At 37.3% G+C, this 15,818-nt stretch overlaps 1 protein-coding gene across 1 annotated transcript in view; it reads left to right on the top strand.

Moving 5' to 3' along the window:
* The first annotated feature begins 203 nt into the window (after window positions 1-203).
* Window positions 204-15,818, top strand: part of LOC138042831 (AN1-type zinc finger protein 4-like) — a 17,964-nt gene continuing 2,349 nt past the window's right edge. The window contains exons 1-12 of the mRNA XM_068888853.1: window positions 204-590; window positions 2,805-2,880; window positions 4,533-4,600; window positions 5,588-5,642; window positions 6,865-6,924; window positions 8,396-8,473; window positions 8,952-9,015; window positions 9,141-9,221; window positions 9,926-9,996; window positions 11,879-12,443; window positions 13,534-13,585; window positions 14,171-14,309. Coding sequence (XP_068744954.1) covers window positions 488-590; window positions 2,805-2,880; window positions 4,533-4,600; window positions 5,588-5,642; window positions 6,865-6,924; window positions 8,396-8,473; window positions 8,952-9,015; window positions 9,141-9,221; window positions 9,926-9,996; window positions 11,879-12,443; window positions 13,534-13,585; window positions 14,171-14,309 — 1,412 coding nt within the window. The 5' untranslated portion in view covers window positions 204-487. The remainder of the gene's footprint in view (window positions 591-2,804; window positions 2,881-4,532; window positions 4,601-5,587; window positions 5,643-6,864; window positions 6,925-8,395; window positions 8,474-8,951; window positions 9,016-9,140; window positions 9,222-9,925; window positions 9,997-11,878; window positions 12,444-13,533; window positions 13,586-14,170; window positions 14,310-15,818) is intronic.

Raw genomic sequence — 15,818 nt, 5'->3', positions numbered from 1 at the left:
CCGATATCAAAGTTCAAAGCTGGAGAAATTTTGTTTCAATCGTATTAACTTGATTTTATTAAATTCATTAAGGAGACCTACGTCGAAGCACCCCAAAAAACCAATTAGAAGGCCGCGTAATAATTTGTACTTCGTGTGTAATCTGTGCGCTGTTGTGTTTACAAGCGAAATTATGGAGTTTCTATGACAACCACTTTTCATCCGGGCATCCTTGGAACAAACGAGAAGCGAAATGTCGGAGAATATGTTGTTCTCATGATGTTTGAAAGTAAAATTTTTCGCCGATTTGCACCAAATGCTAGGGTTTTGCCGATGGTCTCCTCACGCTTGGTTTTTGCTGTAGTATGGGTAAAAAGCTGAGAATGTTTGTGAAGAGTTGTTTACAGATGGCGGACATGAAAATATGGCACGGTGGTGGACAGTGTTTGGTGCTTAAGGATTTTTTGCGCTGAATTGAGCTACTGAGCAGCATTTAAAAGGTCCATAGATGGACCTTTTTATTGAGACATTAACTGGAGCTGCCTTTGAACTTCGAGTTAGCCCTTTTGAAACTGTTATGAGCGTGAAAGCCAAGATTCAACGTCTGGAAGGTGAGTTTAATCACTAAGTGTTAATTTTTAGAAACAGTGCATGTGTTGAAAGAATTCAAAAAGGCTATCACTACAAAAATCGCATAGATTATAAATAACGCAACCTTAATCTTACAAAGAAGAACTTGGATCTTTTTTTTTTTCTGAAAACTCGTAAGTATATGAACGTGTCTTCGAAGGTCTGTTCTCACATAAATAATTTAAAATGTGTGGTATTCACTCTTCATTGCAGCCTTAAAAACGGACTTAAAACCCATTTGTTCAGACTTTTCTCAGTAACTGTGCTATTCTTGTCATTTATAAATTTTGAAGAAAAAAGACTCAATCAATTTTGGATTATTTCAGCCTGCATATGGCTGCGTTGTATATTCGTTTCGAGATGTGCATGTATCGTACATTATTGGGCAATGTTTGATCAGACGACATGGTAGGAATATAATTTGTCGACAAAAGTATGTGTTTGAAATTTTATGCTGGGAGCAAATTCCAAAGAGAAAGACTTCAACCGCCACTTTCGAACATCAGAATAATGTTTGAATCGCTGACAGCCAAAAATAATGATAATAAAAAATGAAAACTGGTAAAAAAAATTGGTTCGATTGTCTACAGTCTTAGCTTGTTCGCAATATTTTCATGATAGATGCCCTTCCTGCTCGAAAATTATGACGTAAAACTATTCAGGCTTAATATATTGACATCGATTTTTTACTTACATTATTCTTGTTATCGATCTGTTTTGAATCTTTATCGTTGAATTTGTACAATTGTTAATGTTCAGTATATTGCTCAGAAGTTAATAAAAGTGTACAGTCTGTAGCACTGAGTTGTGAATGAATGAACTGTTTTCAGTGCACAAGAATAATGTAGATTGGAAGAAAACAGTATTCTAGGGAATAAGATTGGTCCATTCAAGGGAAAAATATTGTTCCATTTGCCAAACGGAATTTTGGAGTCTCTGTCATTTTGAAGTCTTATTCTACTTTTTAAAAATCAAATGAATTGCAGTAAAAGCTCTCTGGAGTAAAGTTCCATCATGGACTCTTCAAAATGAGTTTAGGTAATGGCAGGAATAATCTCCCTCTTTATTCATTAATTTGTATTCCATTATGGTGTAAAGCTTGCTCAAAGGAAAACGCCGGGTTCCCACTTGTTCTGAAACGTTAAGTCCTGCAGGACATAATACTGCATACCCTGGGAAGTCAGGCTGGTATAGTGATTATCATCCCTATGTAACTTAAGTTTCAATAGCAATTATTGATCTCAACCTGAGTCAGGTTATTTCTTTTGGTAGTAGGGCTTCCTCCCTTATAAAAAAAAAAACAACAACAACTCCCAGGTTATTACATCTGGCTGTGGTTCTGTGCTCTAGGATCAATCATGAATGATAAAATTCATTCTCAAGGCACCTTATCCATGTTTTCGTCCCGATTTCATTGAGCTGCACCCGTTGTAATTAAGGACCCATTAGCTTGCAGTTGGGAGTGATTAATTACCAGGGCCCCTGTCTCTCATTTCATCATTGTCATCTGCACGAACACAAGATGCTAAAGACTAGGTGCGTAATGCAGTGTTTGAAAAACAAGTAACCTACATTCATGAGATGATCATGAAAGAATTTATGGCCCTCTAGATGTGTTTCCAAGTATTGCAATACAACTGAATTTTTATGCAGTGAAAACACAAAAGCGTCTGATACAAAAAATCCTCAAGTTTATACGTAATTTAATGTCCTAATAATAGTAATAGTAGTAATAATAATAATAATAATAATAAATAAGAATAAATAATAATAATAATAATGATAATTATAATAATAATTATTATTATCATTATCATCATCATCATCATCATCATCCTTGGCTACTACAAAAATAATACACAGTTGTTAAGGAGCCTGAATCATGGAGTCCTGTGATCTACTTGTGATACCTTGAACCTTGAAAAGTTGTAAATATGATTGCATATTATGTGACTTCAGTGCTAATCAATGCGTGTAAATCAGAAATATAATTACAAAAACTAATAATGACATGTAAATGAATAAATTTCCAATGAACAAATTATGTAGGAGGGAAAAAAATGTGAAACCTGATGATAAAACAAAAAGGTTGTAATCAGATTCAACACTTTGTTCCTTCAGATCAAGTAATAATATTATGGCTCATCACGATTTCTTCAGGAAATATCTCAATACATGTTCCTTAACTTTTCCAGGAATACCAATGTCTCAGCAGCACCTGATATGGCGGTCAATGGAACTGGAAGACGATTATTGCCTCCATGATTACAAGTCAGTATTTCAACATACATGTATTACCACCACACCACGTTCTGAATGAGTACAGTCGCCGTGACTGTTCAGTCTTCCTAACCAAATTTTCTAAGGCGATTCTCTATGGTATGGCTCCCCTCGCTATCAAGTTCAATTTATGGCAGCAGTGCAAATAAATGGAACTGGACAAAATGTGGGCCATATTTTACATTATTATATGCTTCTGTCTCACGAGGACTGGGAACTACCAAGTTCACGAATTTGATTGGCTGAAATCGATATTGACCGCGGTCTAGATTTTCCCATCTAGACCGGCATCTAGACCGGTAATGTTTTGCGGTGAAAAGATGCAAACTAAAATGCAAAAATATTGAGTATTTTCTTCTACCAATATTTATTTATGGAAGTGCCAAACAGCATGATGACAAAAGAGAGGATGACGAGCAAACTTTGACCGAATTAAGTTCAGCTCATCGCCACTCTTCGCCGTTCGCAAGCAAAATGTCAGTTAGTACAAACCAGTTACATTAAACGAATTAAGTTGTTCTTGTTTGCCATATAATAAACATCTTATTAACCGAGCTTAGTCAGTCTGTATGGGAGAATCTTGACCTCGGTCGTGTGTACAGACCTCACTGCGTTCGGTCTGTACTCACGACCTCGGTCAAGATTCTCCCATACAGACCTCCTGCTCGGTTAATAAGAGCTAAGTATGAACCTGACACTTGATTATTACGAGGTGCCTTTTATTACCCTGTACTGGGCTTCTGACAGGGTGCGCGATTTTGGAGGCAAATTGTGCAGGATTTTGCAATGTTTCTGTTTTAATTAAACAAGCAGGCTTGACCGATGCGTGGTCAAAAGGTCATTCGTTTTTTTTTTTCCTTATACGATTGTCTTATTCTTAATAGTCCAAAAAAGTCCTTGTGGATAAAAATAGGCTTTGTAATTATAAGGAATACACATGCTAATTGTTATTGCGTGATCATGAATGATCGTTACTCTCATATCAATATTGTTTCGTACCTTTTTACGTTTGTATCATTGTGAAATTCCTTCAGTTGGAATTGACATACGTCATGATTTACATAGCTTGTTATTTTCCGCGTAAAGGTTGAAGTTAAGAACCCAAACTGAAAGGTGCCTGAAATTGAAGAATGTTTGGTACATTGTATTTTGGGCATTGTCCCGATCTGCTGATGAAGAACTGAGCCATTGCTCAGGACTACCCAGGGGTACAAGGAACACCTTGTATATTTTTTTGATCCTTGTTCAGTGAAGCTGTTTGACAGAACCGAAAATAAAAATGTTTTCTGGAAAGGAAATGGTCTGAAAATTGCTTGAAAAGGTTCTAAAATCTTGGTCACAAGTGACATCATGAACATCAGTAGTTGCAGTTATTATGCACCTCTCTCTAATACTCCCTCATTGAAAATACTATTATTGAAGATGCCATTGAAGTAGGGGTACATTTATCCACTTGGTTTTGCCTAAAGCACTCTAACAAAAGTTCCATTGAGACATGACTTAGTCTAAAGGATGTTTCCAAGAGACCTGAAGATGTTGAATCATTGATCAAGTTCTTAAATGGTAAATGACAAGAAAGTAAACAGACTATTCCAGGAATTAGTGTTGTGAAACTTTTGAACTTTCTATTGTTTTCCATTCAGTATCACTGATGGTGCAACTTTACAGCTGGTTCTGGCCATGAGAGGAGGTCCTATCAATACACGGAGAAGTGAGTAATTTAACTATTATTAAAGTGAATTATTTGGCCTATGTAGTGAAAAGTTTTTTTGGTTTTGTGGAGAAACTACCAGCAAGCAAAAGTAAAACTAACATTGTAAATATTATTATTTAAAAGAGGATGTGTGACTCCAGTGCAGTTCATTTTGTGTTGTTTTACCAATATTATTACAATACTCGCCCCTTCTGACTATGCAATTCAACGTTAACCTAGAACTTACTTCAAAGCTTTGTAGCAAAACAACACAAACAACACAAATAAACTTTGAAAAACTGTTAGGCTGAACAGTTTTCAAATATCCATTTTAATCATAACCATGACAATTTTCTTAAATTTCATTGGTGCATTAACTGCTTTGTTTTTCACTAATTATTGTGTAGGTTGTAATCGGACAGTGGGCTGTGATCGGACACCTGTAATTGGAGAGTTACATCAACCAATCATATTACGTGCACTCAGCTTAATCCACCAATCACAGAACGTATCACAATAACCATAACAACAACCACTTACATGACCAAACTGTGGAATTTTTCAAAATGGATGAATTTGTAACAAAAGACAGTGAAAAAGGAATGCATTTTGTTTTCTCAGAAATTGTAATGGATACGATTAATTGTTAACAGGACTTCGTGTTATCCAATTTGGTCTGTAATCATGCATGTACTCGTGATTAAATAAATCCGACTCCCCCAACCCGGTCCTCCGATTTTGTTAATCACTTGTATGATTACAGACCCAATTGGACTCCACTCAGTCCTATTACGGTACCATTGTTAATCTTCTTCAGTTTTGCCCATCCCTGTCTCCTTTTGTATTTGCTTTTTTATTCAAACCCTCCTCTAATGTTTCGAGCAGTTATTTTTACATTCAACTTGATTTGGTTGCCATTTTCCAGTTGCTGAATTTGGCTGAATTTCGTGACACATCTCCTTTAAATAACGGTCAGTTTTCTTTGTGTATTATCATCAACTGTAGTACCCGTTGAAGATCCCACTCTGAGAGAAATGGCAGAATACATGGAAGTAAACAGGTAATTGGTCATCCAATGTTTCATTTGTTTTGTGTTTACATGTGCGTAATAAAATGTGAAATCATCATTTTGAGCATCATTGCTGATCTTGGTGCCCACTTGATCAATATGTTTTTTGTCTACAAATATAAGTCAAGCTCCTGTTTGGAACTTTCAGCCTTTGCAGAAGCTCCATTGAATATATATATGTATATCTCAAAAATTATTCTATTGTGCCATTGGCATGTTGTTAGTTATCACTATTTCTTTCTCTGGACAAGGAATCGGTTTTCTCCATTGCACCCATATACCGGTGTGGGAGGCGCGGTGGTCTCATGGTTAGTGCACACGACTCTGGATCGACTGGTCCGGGTTCGGGTCCTGGCCGGGGACATTGTGTTGTGTTCTTGGACAAGACACTTCACTCTCAGGGTGCCTCTCTCCACCCAGGTGTATGAATGGGTACCGACGAAAATGCTGGGGGTAACCCTGCGATGGACTAGCATCCCATCCAGGGGGGAGTAGAAATACTCCTTGTCGCTTCATGCTACGGAAACCAGAGATAAGGGCCGGCCTGATGGGCCTTTCAGGCTTGTAACAGAGACTTTACCTTTTACCCACATACCGGTAAGAGACAGATGGTGTATTTTAGTTCCTCTGTCTACTCCTGCTGTTCCTATTTACATAAATTTTGTAAGGTCTAATATCTGGAATTAATTTTGGGAAGCCATAAGTAATACTTAAGGACAACTGAGTGAGAAAGAGAGAGTTGGGCTTGGGGTGCTATAGTGCCCCCCCCCCCCCCCCCTCCCTATTCCCACCTTTTTTCCATGGTGTTGTTTTCTCCTTAACCTCTCCACCCTCCCAGTGACTTCCGTGATCCATACCCAAATCTAACCCCCCCCCACTTTCAAATGTACATGTACTCTGTGGCCCTTGTAATTCCTGCTATTGAATGAATAAATGAGATGCCCCTCCCTGAAAACTTGTGTGGCTTTTTCAGTGATTTTATTTGGAAATTATTTTGTTTTAGGTTAACAGATTGATTATATCATAAAGCAGATTATTTATCCTCTTATTGCTTTAACTTAATATCAGTTTGTTTGATTTGATACAATTCATTGCCAAGCTCAAGAGGCATTTAGTGCTTAAATTGTGTCCATTATTTGACCATTTGCAGCAGTTATTTATTCATCCGTGTTTCAATATGTGGTTACAGTGGCTCTTATTGATTTAATTGCAGAGAAGAAATCTGGGACAAACTTCCTAAAGACAATCGCCAAGTGACCTTGCTTGTTTTCAGGTACTAACATGTTTAGTACATTTTTTTGGCTGGTTGTAGAGCATGGATCTGTTCTGGTTCAACTTTTTTTTCCTCTTCAGACCAGAGAACCCAAGATCGAATTTGCATCAAGAAATTACCCCGCGTCCTCGGTTCTTTTAAGGAGGCAGTGTGGCCCAGTGGTTAGGGCATCCGGATATCCCGGGTTCAAGACCTGCTCTGACCACTTGCTGAATTTGTTCCTGGTAGTCCCTGGTTCAACTTCCCAGCTGCACTTGTAAATAGCCAACTGGTTTGCCTCCGGCCAGTTGGGATTCTTAACAGTTGTTGTTGTTGTTGTTCTGTTCCGTCATTTCATTGATTGTGTTTCATTGGCCCTGAAAGGTTTTCTTGTTTATGCAAACGCATTAGCATGTTTGAAATTGTGTGTATGAAACATGTTCGCTCTTTTGTTATTCAGAGCTTTAATTTCATTTGTCTAGTTTTCATAAACAATGGATGAAAGTGCCTTTAATGAATGCTGTGTGATGGCAGAGAAAGTATAATCGCAGCATGGCCTTTTTTTGCCTCCCTGGGAGAACTGGTTGTCAGTTTTCAAGTCAGCATTCGTTTTGACAATTTACCCCTTGACACGCCAAGTACCCTAGGACTTCCCCAGTTGATGATCAAAATTGTCTGGCATTAGTAGGGATGTAGCTAAGGATAAATTCGTCCGGTTGAAGATTCTATTTGAGGCAATAAGTTTGTGCTCTGAGCATCAAAGGGACCTGGTAACAAGATTGTTCCCAGTGTTTCTCAACACCCAGCATTCTTCAAGATGGCGAATACAGGGAAAGAGAAGACATGCACAACAGTACTTAACCCATTGACTCCCAGGGGTTCCCCATCGACGAGTAAAATTGTCTGGCTGGTTTAGGCCGGTTTGGACGTCAAAGGGTTAAAACAATACTTTTATTTCATTTCCAGTGTGGATAAATTCTATTGATAATTCTGTATACTAACTGTAACAGATATTCTTTTTTTTTTGTTAATGCATCAAGTGACTTTTAAACTTTGTAGAGAATAATTTGCAATCTTCTCAGTCACTTCGATCCATAGCCAAAATTCAGCCGGTGATCAGCCCTTTCTCGAAAGGCAATTTTTATTGGCAGCTGGCACGTAACGACACCGATCCCTGCATTAGACAGAGTAAAATCTGTTAAGTTTCACTCCTGGGGGTCAATGGGTTAAACAAACTACAAATACACACTCTAGCAATATTTGCTCCAGCAAGATTTTAGAAATCTCAGCATTAGTCTAATGGTCTCAATGTTATATATAGCGTTCACCATGCTGTGAAACAGTCATGCATGTGCATGTAACAGGTTTTGTCAATGATGGAACGGAGATGATTAAATTTTGTGCTTGTACAGTATGTTCTAACAATATTGCTGTTGTTTGAAGTGATAGAAAAAAATAAATTAATGGTTTTATGGTAACCTTGTTTTATTAGGGATGGGGACCAGTTGAATTTTTTCCGAGTAGTTGACAGGGGCGATGGCACTCTTACTCCTTTGTCAGACTCGTTAAGGTAACATCTGAAATAAATTACCATATTAGTTAAAATCTATCAAATGAGGTTAATGTTGTTTGCCTGAATTATTATTTTGTTAGCAAAATAAACTTTGTTGCGGATAACCATCTATTTCTCTGTTTAAATAACGCAAACTGTTTCTGAAAAGGTCATATTTACATGTATAAGGATGTAAATTAGGATCTTTGTATAAGGATGTTGTTGCTGCAACTCTCCAACTTTTGTTTATTTTTGTGTGATTTACATCTTTCCACTTGAGTAAAATGTTATAAGCATTAGAAGCTGTGTGTGGTATTGGAGCTATTACCGACTTGTTACTTGTTACATGAGCCCGGTAGCTGAAGACAAGGGAGGATACTTGACCATGCCAATTACTGCAGCAACTGCTTTGGAATCCTAATTAAACAATGTCTTCCCGGGTATATATCATTCTTAATCTACTATAACATTTTGTTTTGCCTTTGCTTCATTTTAGTGGTGCATCCATGTATAATTTGTACGACGAAGAAGAAGAAGAGAATCCTCCTCCAATATCACAGGTCTGTTGGGCTTTTTCATGGATATAGGAAAGCACTTTTCTTAACATAAGTTTGTATTGATGCCCTCTGTCAAAATAATTACCTGTTTACCTTCTTTCCCCCAATTTTCTTTGTTCTCATTTTAGGAAGCCTTAAAAGAAAACAGTGTCACTATGAATAAGATGAGGCTGTTGAAAAATAAAATGGAATCACAGAGAAACTTGAAGGTATTTAAGTGGACCATACAAAGGAGATGTTGTTTTTGAACTTTTTTTTCATTACTGAATTAATTAGAATGTGAGAATGAGAAAGCTCCAAACATGCATATTCCTCTCATTAACTAAGTTAAATCACATTTAACATTTAACTGCATTTTATAAGTCTCCCTGGCTTTTTCCCATAATGGATACTTCTCTGAGACTCTATCAAGTGCCTTGTCACTCAACAACCTTTTTTCTGTCTTTTTTGTTGTTGTTTTGTTTCTAGACTAAGGGTAGTCATGCAAACCCTTTTTTAGCAGTCTGTCATGATTTTGCCCTAACATCCCTGTTTTAACCTCCCACTTTAGCCCCACCCTGGAGTTGACCATGTGTTAGGGGTTGAAGAGTCATTACATAGACCTCTTTCACAAATGGCAATCACCTTTAAATTCTTTTGGAATTTACTCTTCGTAGCAAGGCTAAAAAGGCTTATTAGTACTAAAACAGGAGGATATTTCATTTGGCCACCATTATGAAAATGGTCTATGTATCTTTGTAATCCTACTAAATGATTTTTGGTGGATAAAAATGTAAAGCCAGAACTAGAAGAAAGTGACAGACTAGACCTGAACCTTGAAGCACAGGTATAGAGACAAAGGCTCTTTAATATTAGCGTTCTTCCCATCACAGTTATCGCAATATTTAGTATTCCTTGTATAACTTATTTGCAGCCAAAATATCAACCAGCGCCTCCAGCATCTGAAAAACCTACAAGCACATCAATTCTGAGTGCAAGGAGAAGGTAACTTTTGGGTGGTGTAAATTTAGGTCTGTTGCCGAGTCAATGAGTGCAGGTGTGGAGATAAAATTAATGATTATCCTTCATTATTAAAGTGCCACTATGACGAAAATCGCATCTTTTCTATCAAAGCCATTTTGAGACATAAATAAGTAGCCTGCATGAGAAGAAAAATGCTCTTTACTATTTTCAAATATCTCTTTTTGTTCCAGAGATATTCAAGTTTTTAAAATATGCAAATAAGCCAAGTAATGACGTCATACACTCAACCAAAATTTGATCAAATACGATGAAAAAGGATATTTCAGCCAATTTGCATCAGAAATGTTTGATTCTTTGCCGTAAGATTCTACTAAGTGTGGTCCACAATTTGTGCTTAACAGTGTTGTTACCATGGCAACATACTGGGTTCCAGACCTCTCCAATATTAAAGGCATTTCTGGCTACCTTTGGCAGTCTATTTTCATATTAATTTTGCAAAATAATGGTGCCTCATATACATGATCGAACAAGCATATAATTATGTTAGCTTGAGTTTGTGCCCTTGTTTAACGTTTTTCGAGCTGAAAATCACTGACATATTGAAAGCAAGTGGGTGAGGACTGGAAAAGAGTTAGTTGTCATGGAAACAAAATGTTTTACAGCCGTAGGTGTGTATTAGCCTACCGAGTTTCAATGGTCTGCGCTGCAAATTGGCGAAGATAGCTCTATTTATATACTTGATGTAATATTGGGTTGAGTGTATGACATCATCAGTCATCTCATTTGCATATTTTACACATTTTTTAAACTTAAATATCTCCGGAACTAATGCTGGTGTTTGCAAACAGTAAACGGCATTTTTCATTCTTCCATAGCATTCTTTGTGATACGCCTAAAAAATCATGAGGTAAAAATTTGATCATAGTGGCACTTTAAATTCTCACCCTCGGATAATGCATTTCGTGTGCTCTGATTGGTTCACTCGTTTATCAGCTCATATACATGTACAGTGTACCTTAGTTTGACCTTGTATGGTAAATGATTGCGTTAAGCATTGCTAAACGAAATTTTTTTTTTGCTGGAAAGCAACATTTCTCTTTGAATAAAGCCAAAAAAGAAAAAAAACCTTTTTGAGACTAATGTGCAAACTAGGTACAGTAGGATCTCTTAGTGGCTGTAGACAGGTTTAAGCTAGTTTTCCTTGGTGTAAACCTTGGGGAAAACATTAAAATATGTAATTTGTGTATGCACACATTGGTGAAAAACAAAGGCACTCTACAAAAGGCAAGTTACAGAACTCTGGACATTTTTGCAATAAAAATAACAAACCTTAAGGGGAATCAGTCCTTTATACATGTACACTATACATTACAAGATGCTGTTTGATTTTCCTGGACGGTTGATTGCCATGTTAGATTGTCATCCACCCATGGATGAATTTGAACAAAAGGAGAGAGTGCCTCTAGTGTGCCTTTGTGCTAAAAGAAATACATGTGGGGTCTTTATTCACACATGTACACACTCAAGTGTCGAGAACAATGTTATTTTTTAAGGCCTTGATGGTTATAGAGAACCTTATTACTTCCTTGGTAAAGTGTTCTTGTGAGCTATATAAAACAGAATGCCTTTAGAGAAAAAAGGGAAGAAGCGTTTAGTCATTGAATTTTCAAAATAAAAAAATTTCAAACTCAATAACCTGTCATATTATTGATTAGTTTAATCATGTAATAAGAATCAAACTCATTTTGTTTCATGTTTGCTACAGTTATCCAGTTGAACTACCATTATGTAGAAAAAGTTTTCTTAGTGGCATGCAGCAGCATGTCATCGTTTACTTGTGATGGCAAGCTTAATCTACCTAAAGCATTATTTCTGTCGATTAATATTTGAATCTCTTTTGCAGACTGCAACTTTCATCTGCATCAGGTGCTTCTAAACCTAATGACACTGCGTTCAGAGTTGTTGAAAAGGCAAAAGTAGGTGGAGACAAGGTTTTTTCGACAAAACAATCAAGTACTGCAACAAGCAGAGTCGCACCTAAGGGACCTTTGCCACCTGTTAACACAAGGAGAAAGACAAATCAAATTGATGTATCAGACTTTTTAGGGCAATCTAGCCAAGAGGCTAAAGTTATTCCCTCTAGTCGGACTCTTTCACGGAGTGCTTTAAAAGAGGGGAGGAAAACCATTTCAGAGCTTGTGAAAGACTCTAAAGATATTAAACCTTTAGGAAGTATCTCGAAACCTGGGACTCACCATAAGGAAGTAAGGACCTCTAGCCCTTCTCATGGAGCCACCAGTTTAGATTATTCAGCAGGGAGTGCTAGTTTGCGACAATCAAGAATTCCTGAAGATTCTTCTGACCTGAGGTATCCACTGGATTTAACTTCGGGAAGTGGTGGATTGCGAAGGATTCGTGTTATGGAAAACAGAATACCCACTCCAGAAGGAAGAAGATCAGGACTCTTAGTAAGTGTAGATTGCTGTTTTATTGTTGTGAGCTCCCTTACATTTTTATACTCTTGTACTTGATGAAAATACATCACCGTTTTATGTCAGAAATATCTTTTATTTCCTCATTCAGAGTTACCAACTGCATTGTTAACATTAATTTACTCATTAACAGGACTTAAGTTCTTTCCTTTTGGGTCACATACATAATTCAAATTAATTTTATGCTTGCCCGGTGTTTTAAATTGAATTCCATTAGACACTTTTTAGCTCATCTGAGACCTTTGATTTCTTGCCTTTTCCCAATCTGATTGAAGTTTAAGGGCATGTAAAAATAGCTAATATCAACATGGGTCCCACTTTCTCTCTCTCAATCTCTTAAGCCCATAATGAATGTTGTTTACTCTAAGACCATGATGTTGAGACATAAGTGACTCATTTACTGCGAAGGACCAAGGAACTTCTGTAGATGTGTTTGTATGGTGGCTAATGTAAAAGATAAAATCTTTGCCAATTGATGAGCTTGGGAACTGGTGATTTAAAGTTAGCATTAAGAGGCCTGTTGTGATCCAGGCTCAACAAGCTGGCATTCCTGGCGAACCGCAAGCAGGAGCCTCCCTGAAGCAGCTACTAACTGTCACCAGCACACTGTCTAGTGGATAAAAACCACATTACCTCCATGACTAAGTAGCCTCGGGGTGGAAGGGTGTGGCTCAATGAATCTGCAAAGATGAGCAAAGATTGCATGAACACACACAAGCAAGCCCTGCTGGATCCTGGGGCACCCCCAAAATAAGGGCATGCCCATTTTGGTGCAAAAGGTTGCATGTCACATAGGCATGAGATTTACCTTGCCTAAATTACATTAAGCCTCATATGAAAGAAGAAGTAAAATGTTGGTGTAGCTATTTGGGAGAGAGAGACCTGCAAAGATCTAAAGCTTTCTTTATTTCATTCAATTTCCTGGCATCTTTAGGACCTCCATTCTCCTGGTCTTATAATACCGTATTCAAAGCATTTTTAACTCTCAAAAGGTTTTATGATTTAATTCTTGTCAAGTATGTATATTGGTACTCCTTTGGGTGACTTCATGTTCCTTTGTTTTCAGAATGATTCTCTTTCATATTCATATCGAATTTCCCATGGCAATGCTTCAAACAGTAAGTTCTTTTAGTTATGACATCTGGGACAAAACAAATTGTGATCGAACATTATTTAAATTTAAGGCAATTTCTGAGTTTCGTTGTTTTTCCTGGAATGGGTAATTTTTGAGATAAATAAGGGTAATAATAATTATTCTAGGTGTCTTCAGTTTGTTATACCTAGCAGTATTGATGATAATGATAATGATTATTAATGTTAGTTTTTCCTTTCCTTTTTTTTTTCATTTCTCCTTTCTCCTTATGTTGCATCCCAAAAGACGAAAGCAATGTGTGAAAGTTTATAAGTACTCCTGTTTAGAGTACTCAGACATTTTTTCCAGTAATGGGCGTGCCAAGTGTCAATAATGACATTTGTTTTCATTGCACTGCATTGAATCCTCATAACATGTACACTTCGTAGCTTCACATGGCATGTGTTCTTTGGCTCACTTTTTCTTCGTGATTGGCATGTATCAGTACTGTTCTGTTAAACACTCAGTTCAAAGGAAGACTAAAATTGAGTGATTTGTTTGTCGCTGCTAATCGTGTACCGTGACAGTGCTTGCATTATTATTATTCATGTGTTATAATTTTGAATTGTAGATTCCCCTTCACACCATCACCATCTTCCTCCAGTGAAAACAAAACCTCACCCACCACCCCAACTGTTACCAGCGAAAAAGAAAACTAGGTGCTTTACTTGTGGAAAGAAAACAGGTTTAGCGACTACTTATCAGTGCAGGTGAGGCTTGTGATGAAAAAAAAAAAGAAAAGCCATGGTGCCTTACTTTATAACACTTGTCATTGAATTATTTTAAGTTGTTGATGCTTCTCACTATCTCTTGGACAAGGGATAGGATTGCATTCTACAAATGACTTTCAATTTTAAAGCAGTATACCTGACCCATTGTTTCTTCTGCCGGTAATTGTGAAGAACACTTCTCAAAAAAAAAGTGTTGGTTGACTATTGGCCGTCATGTTACCCGACAGATCGCTGACTTACCAACGGCTTACTGACTGTTTTTCTCACAGCGGGGAAACCGTAAGCCTTTAGAGTACACCTAAACTCATTTTTCGCTCCTAATATTAATTTCTCCATCCAAAGCAAACATGTGACTTGTCATCATTATTACCCGGAATTTCACTTTTTCTCTGCCGTGTAAGCCATGCAAACTTAGCAGAACTAGCAGTATAGCATGAGCCTACCTTTTCGATTTTATGTCACAAACTGCTTTGCATTCATGCTTTCAAAGGCATTTTGCATTGTAAACAAGACGTAAAATCAAGAATAGAGCCATGCCTCTCACATCGCATTACTGCTAGTTTAGGTACACTTTATCAGGAGCAATAAATAAGATTTTATCAATTGTTACAGATGACTTTGGAAACACATTCCCAACAATTTGTCAAGTTTGCTAACAAGCTGAGCAAATATTATTCCATGCTTAGCGGTACGTTGAATCTCTCTATGGTGCAATTGACGGTTTGTCGGCTGACTCTTGAGCGATAGTTCCAGGGCAGACAGTCAATCGATAATCAACCAACAGTTGTTTTGGGGAGCTGTACTGTACTTCACAATAAGCCATCACTGAAGAGCAAGTGCTCCTTGCAGAATAATTATGAACTCTCAGCTCTGACTCATGTAATTCTTAAAGAACCCTTGCACTGTTCAGAAAATGTTTACTTTTGTTTAGTATTACAAGAATGCCAGGAGATGCATTCTGGTTTTTATAACAGTAGAACTAATATTAAATACTATGTTATATGCTAGTATTATTTAAGAATTCACGGTTTGTTTACAGTTAATGTTTACTTGAGGGATATAAGTAGGGGTATATGTGGGTATACAATGCTTTTCCCTGTTTTTCTAGACACAAAATTAAGTGATGTTTAGATTGAGGAGAAGGACCAGAGGACTCTTTATGGCGCTTCTGTATCAAAATTAGCTTGCAACTCATTACTAACAATCAGGAACAGATCTTGAAGTATTTTTACATAGTGTTGGAGTCCAGCTGCTGATGTGAAGCTCACTGTTCATCAGAGGCTGCGCACCAAAAGGGTTCCAGTTTGCTATTGTGGGATGTTCTGGCATCCTTGAATCCATGTGTTTGCTACAAACCTCAAAAATTAGAGAAAACTTATTTGGTCACTAAAAATGTAGTCTCATTGCTTACATGTATTTCAAATAATAATTATTATGCATTCTCTTACAAGGCTGTGCTCTAACGGCACCCGGTCGCCTCAGGCGACT

Source organism: Montipora capricornis, chromosome 3 (assembly GCF_036669925.1).
Source record: "Montipora capricornis isolate CH-2021 chromosome 3, ASM3666992v2, whole genome shotgun sequence".
Classification (NCBI taxonomy): domain Eukaryota; kingdom Metazoa; phylum Cnidaria; class Anthozoa; order Scleractinia; family Acroporidae; genus Montipora; species Montipora capricornis.
Note: the sequence above shows the minus strand (reverse complement) of the source record. Positions and strands in the feature narration are given on the sequence as shown.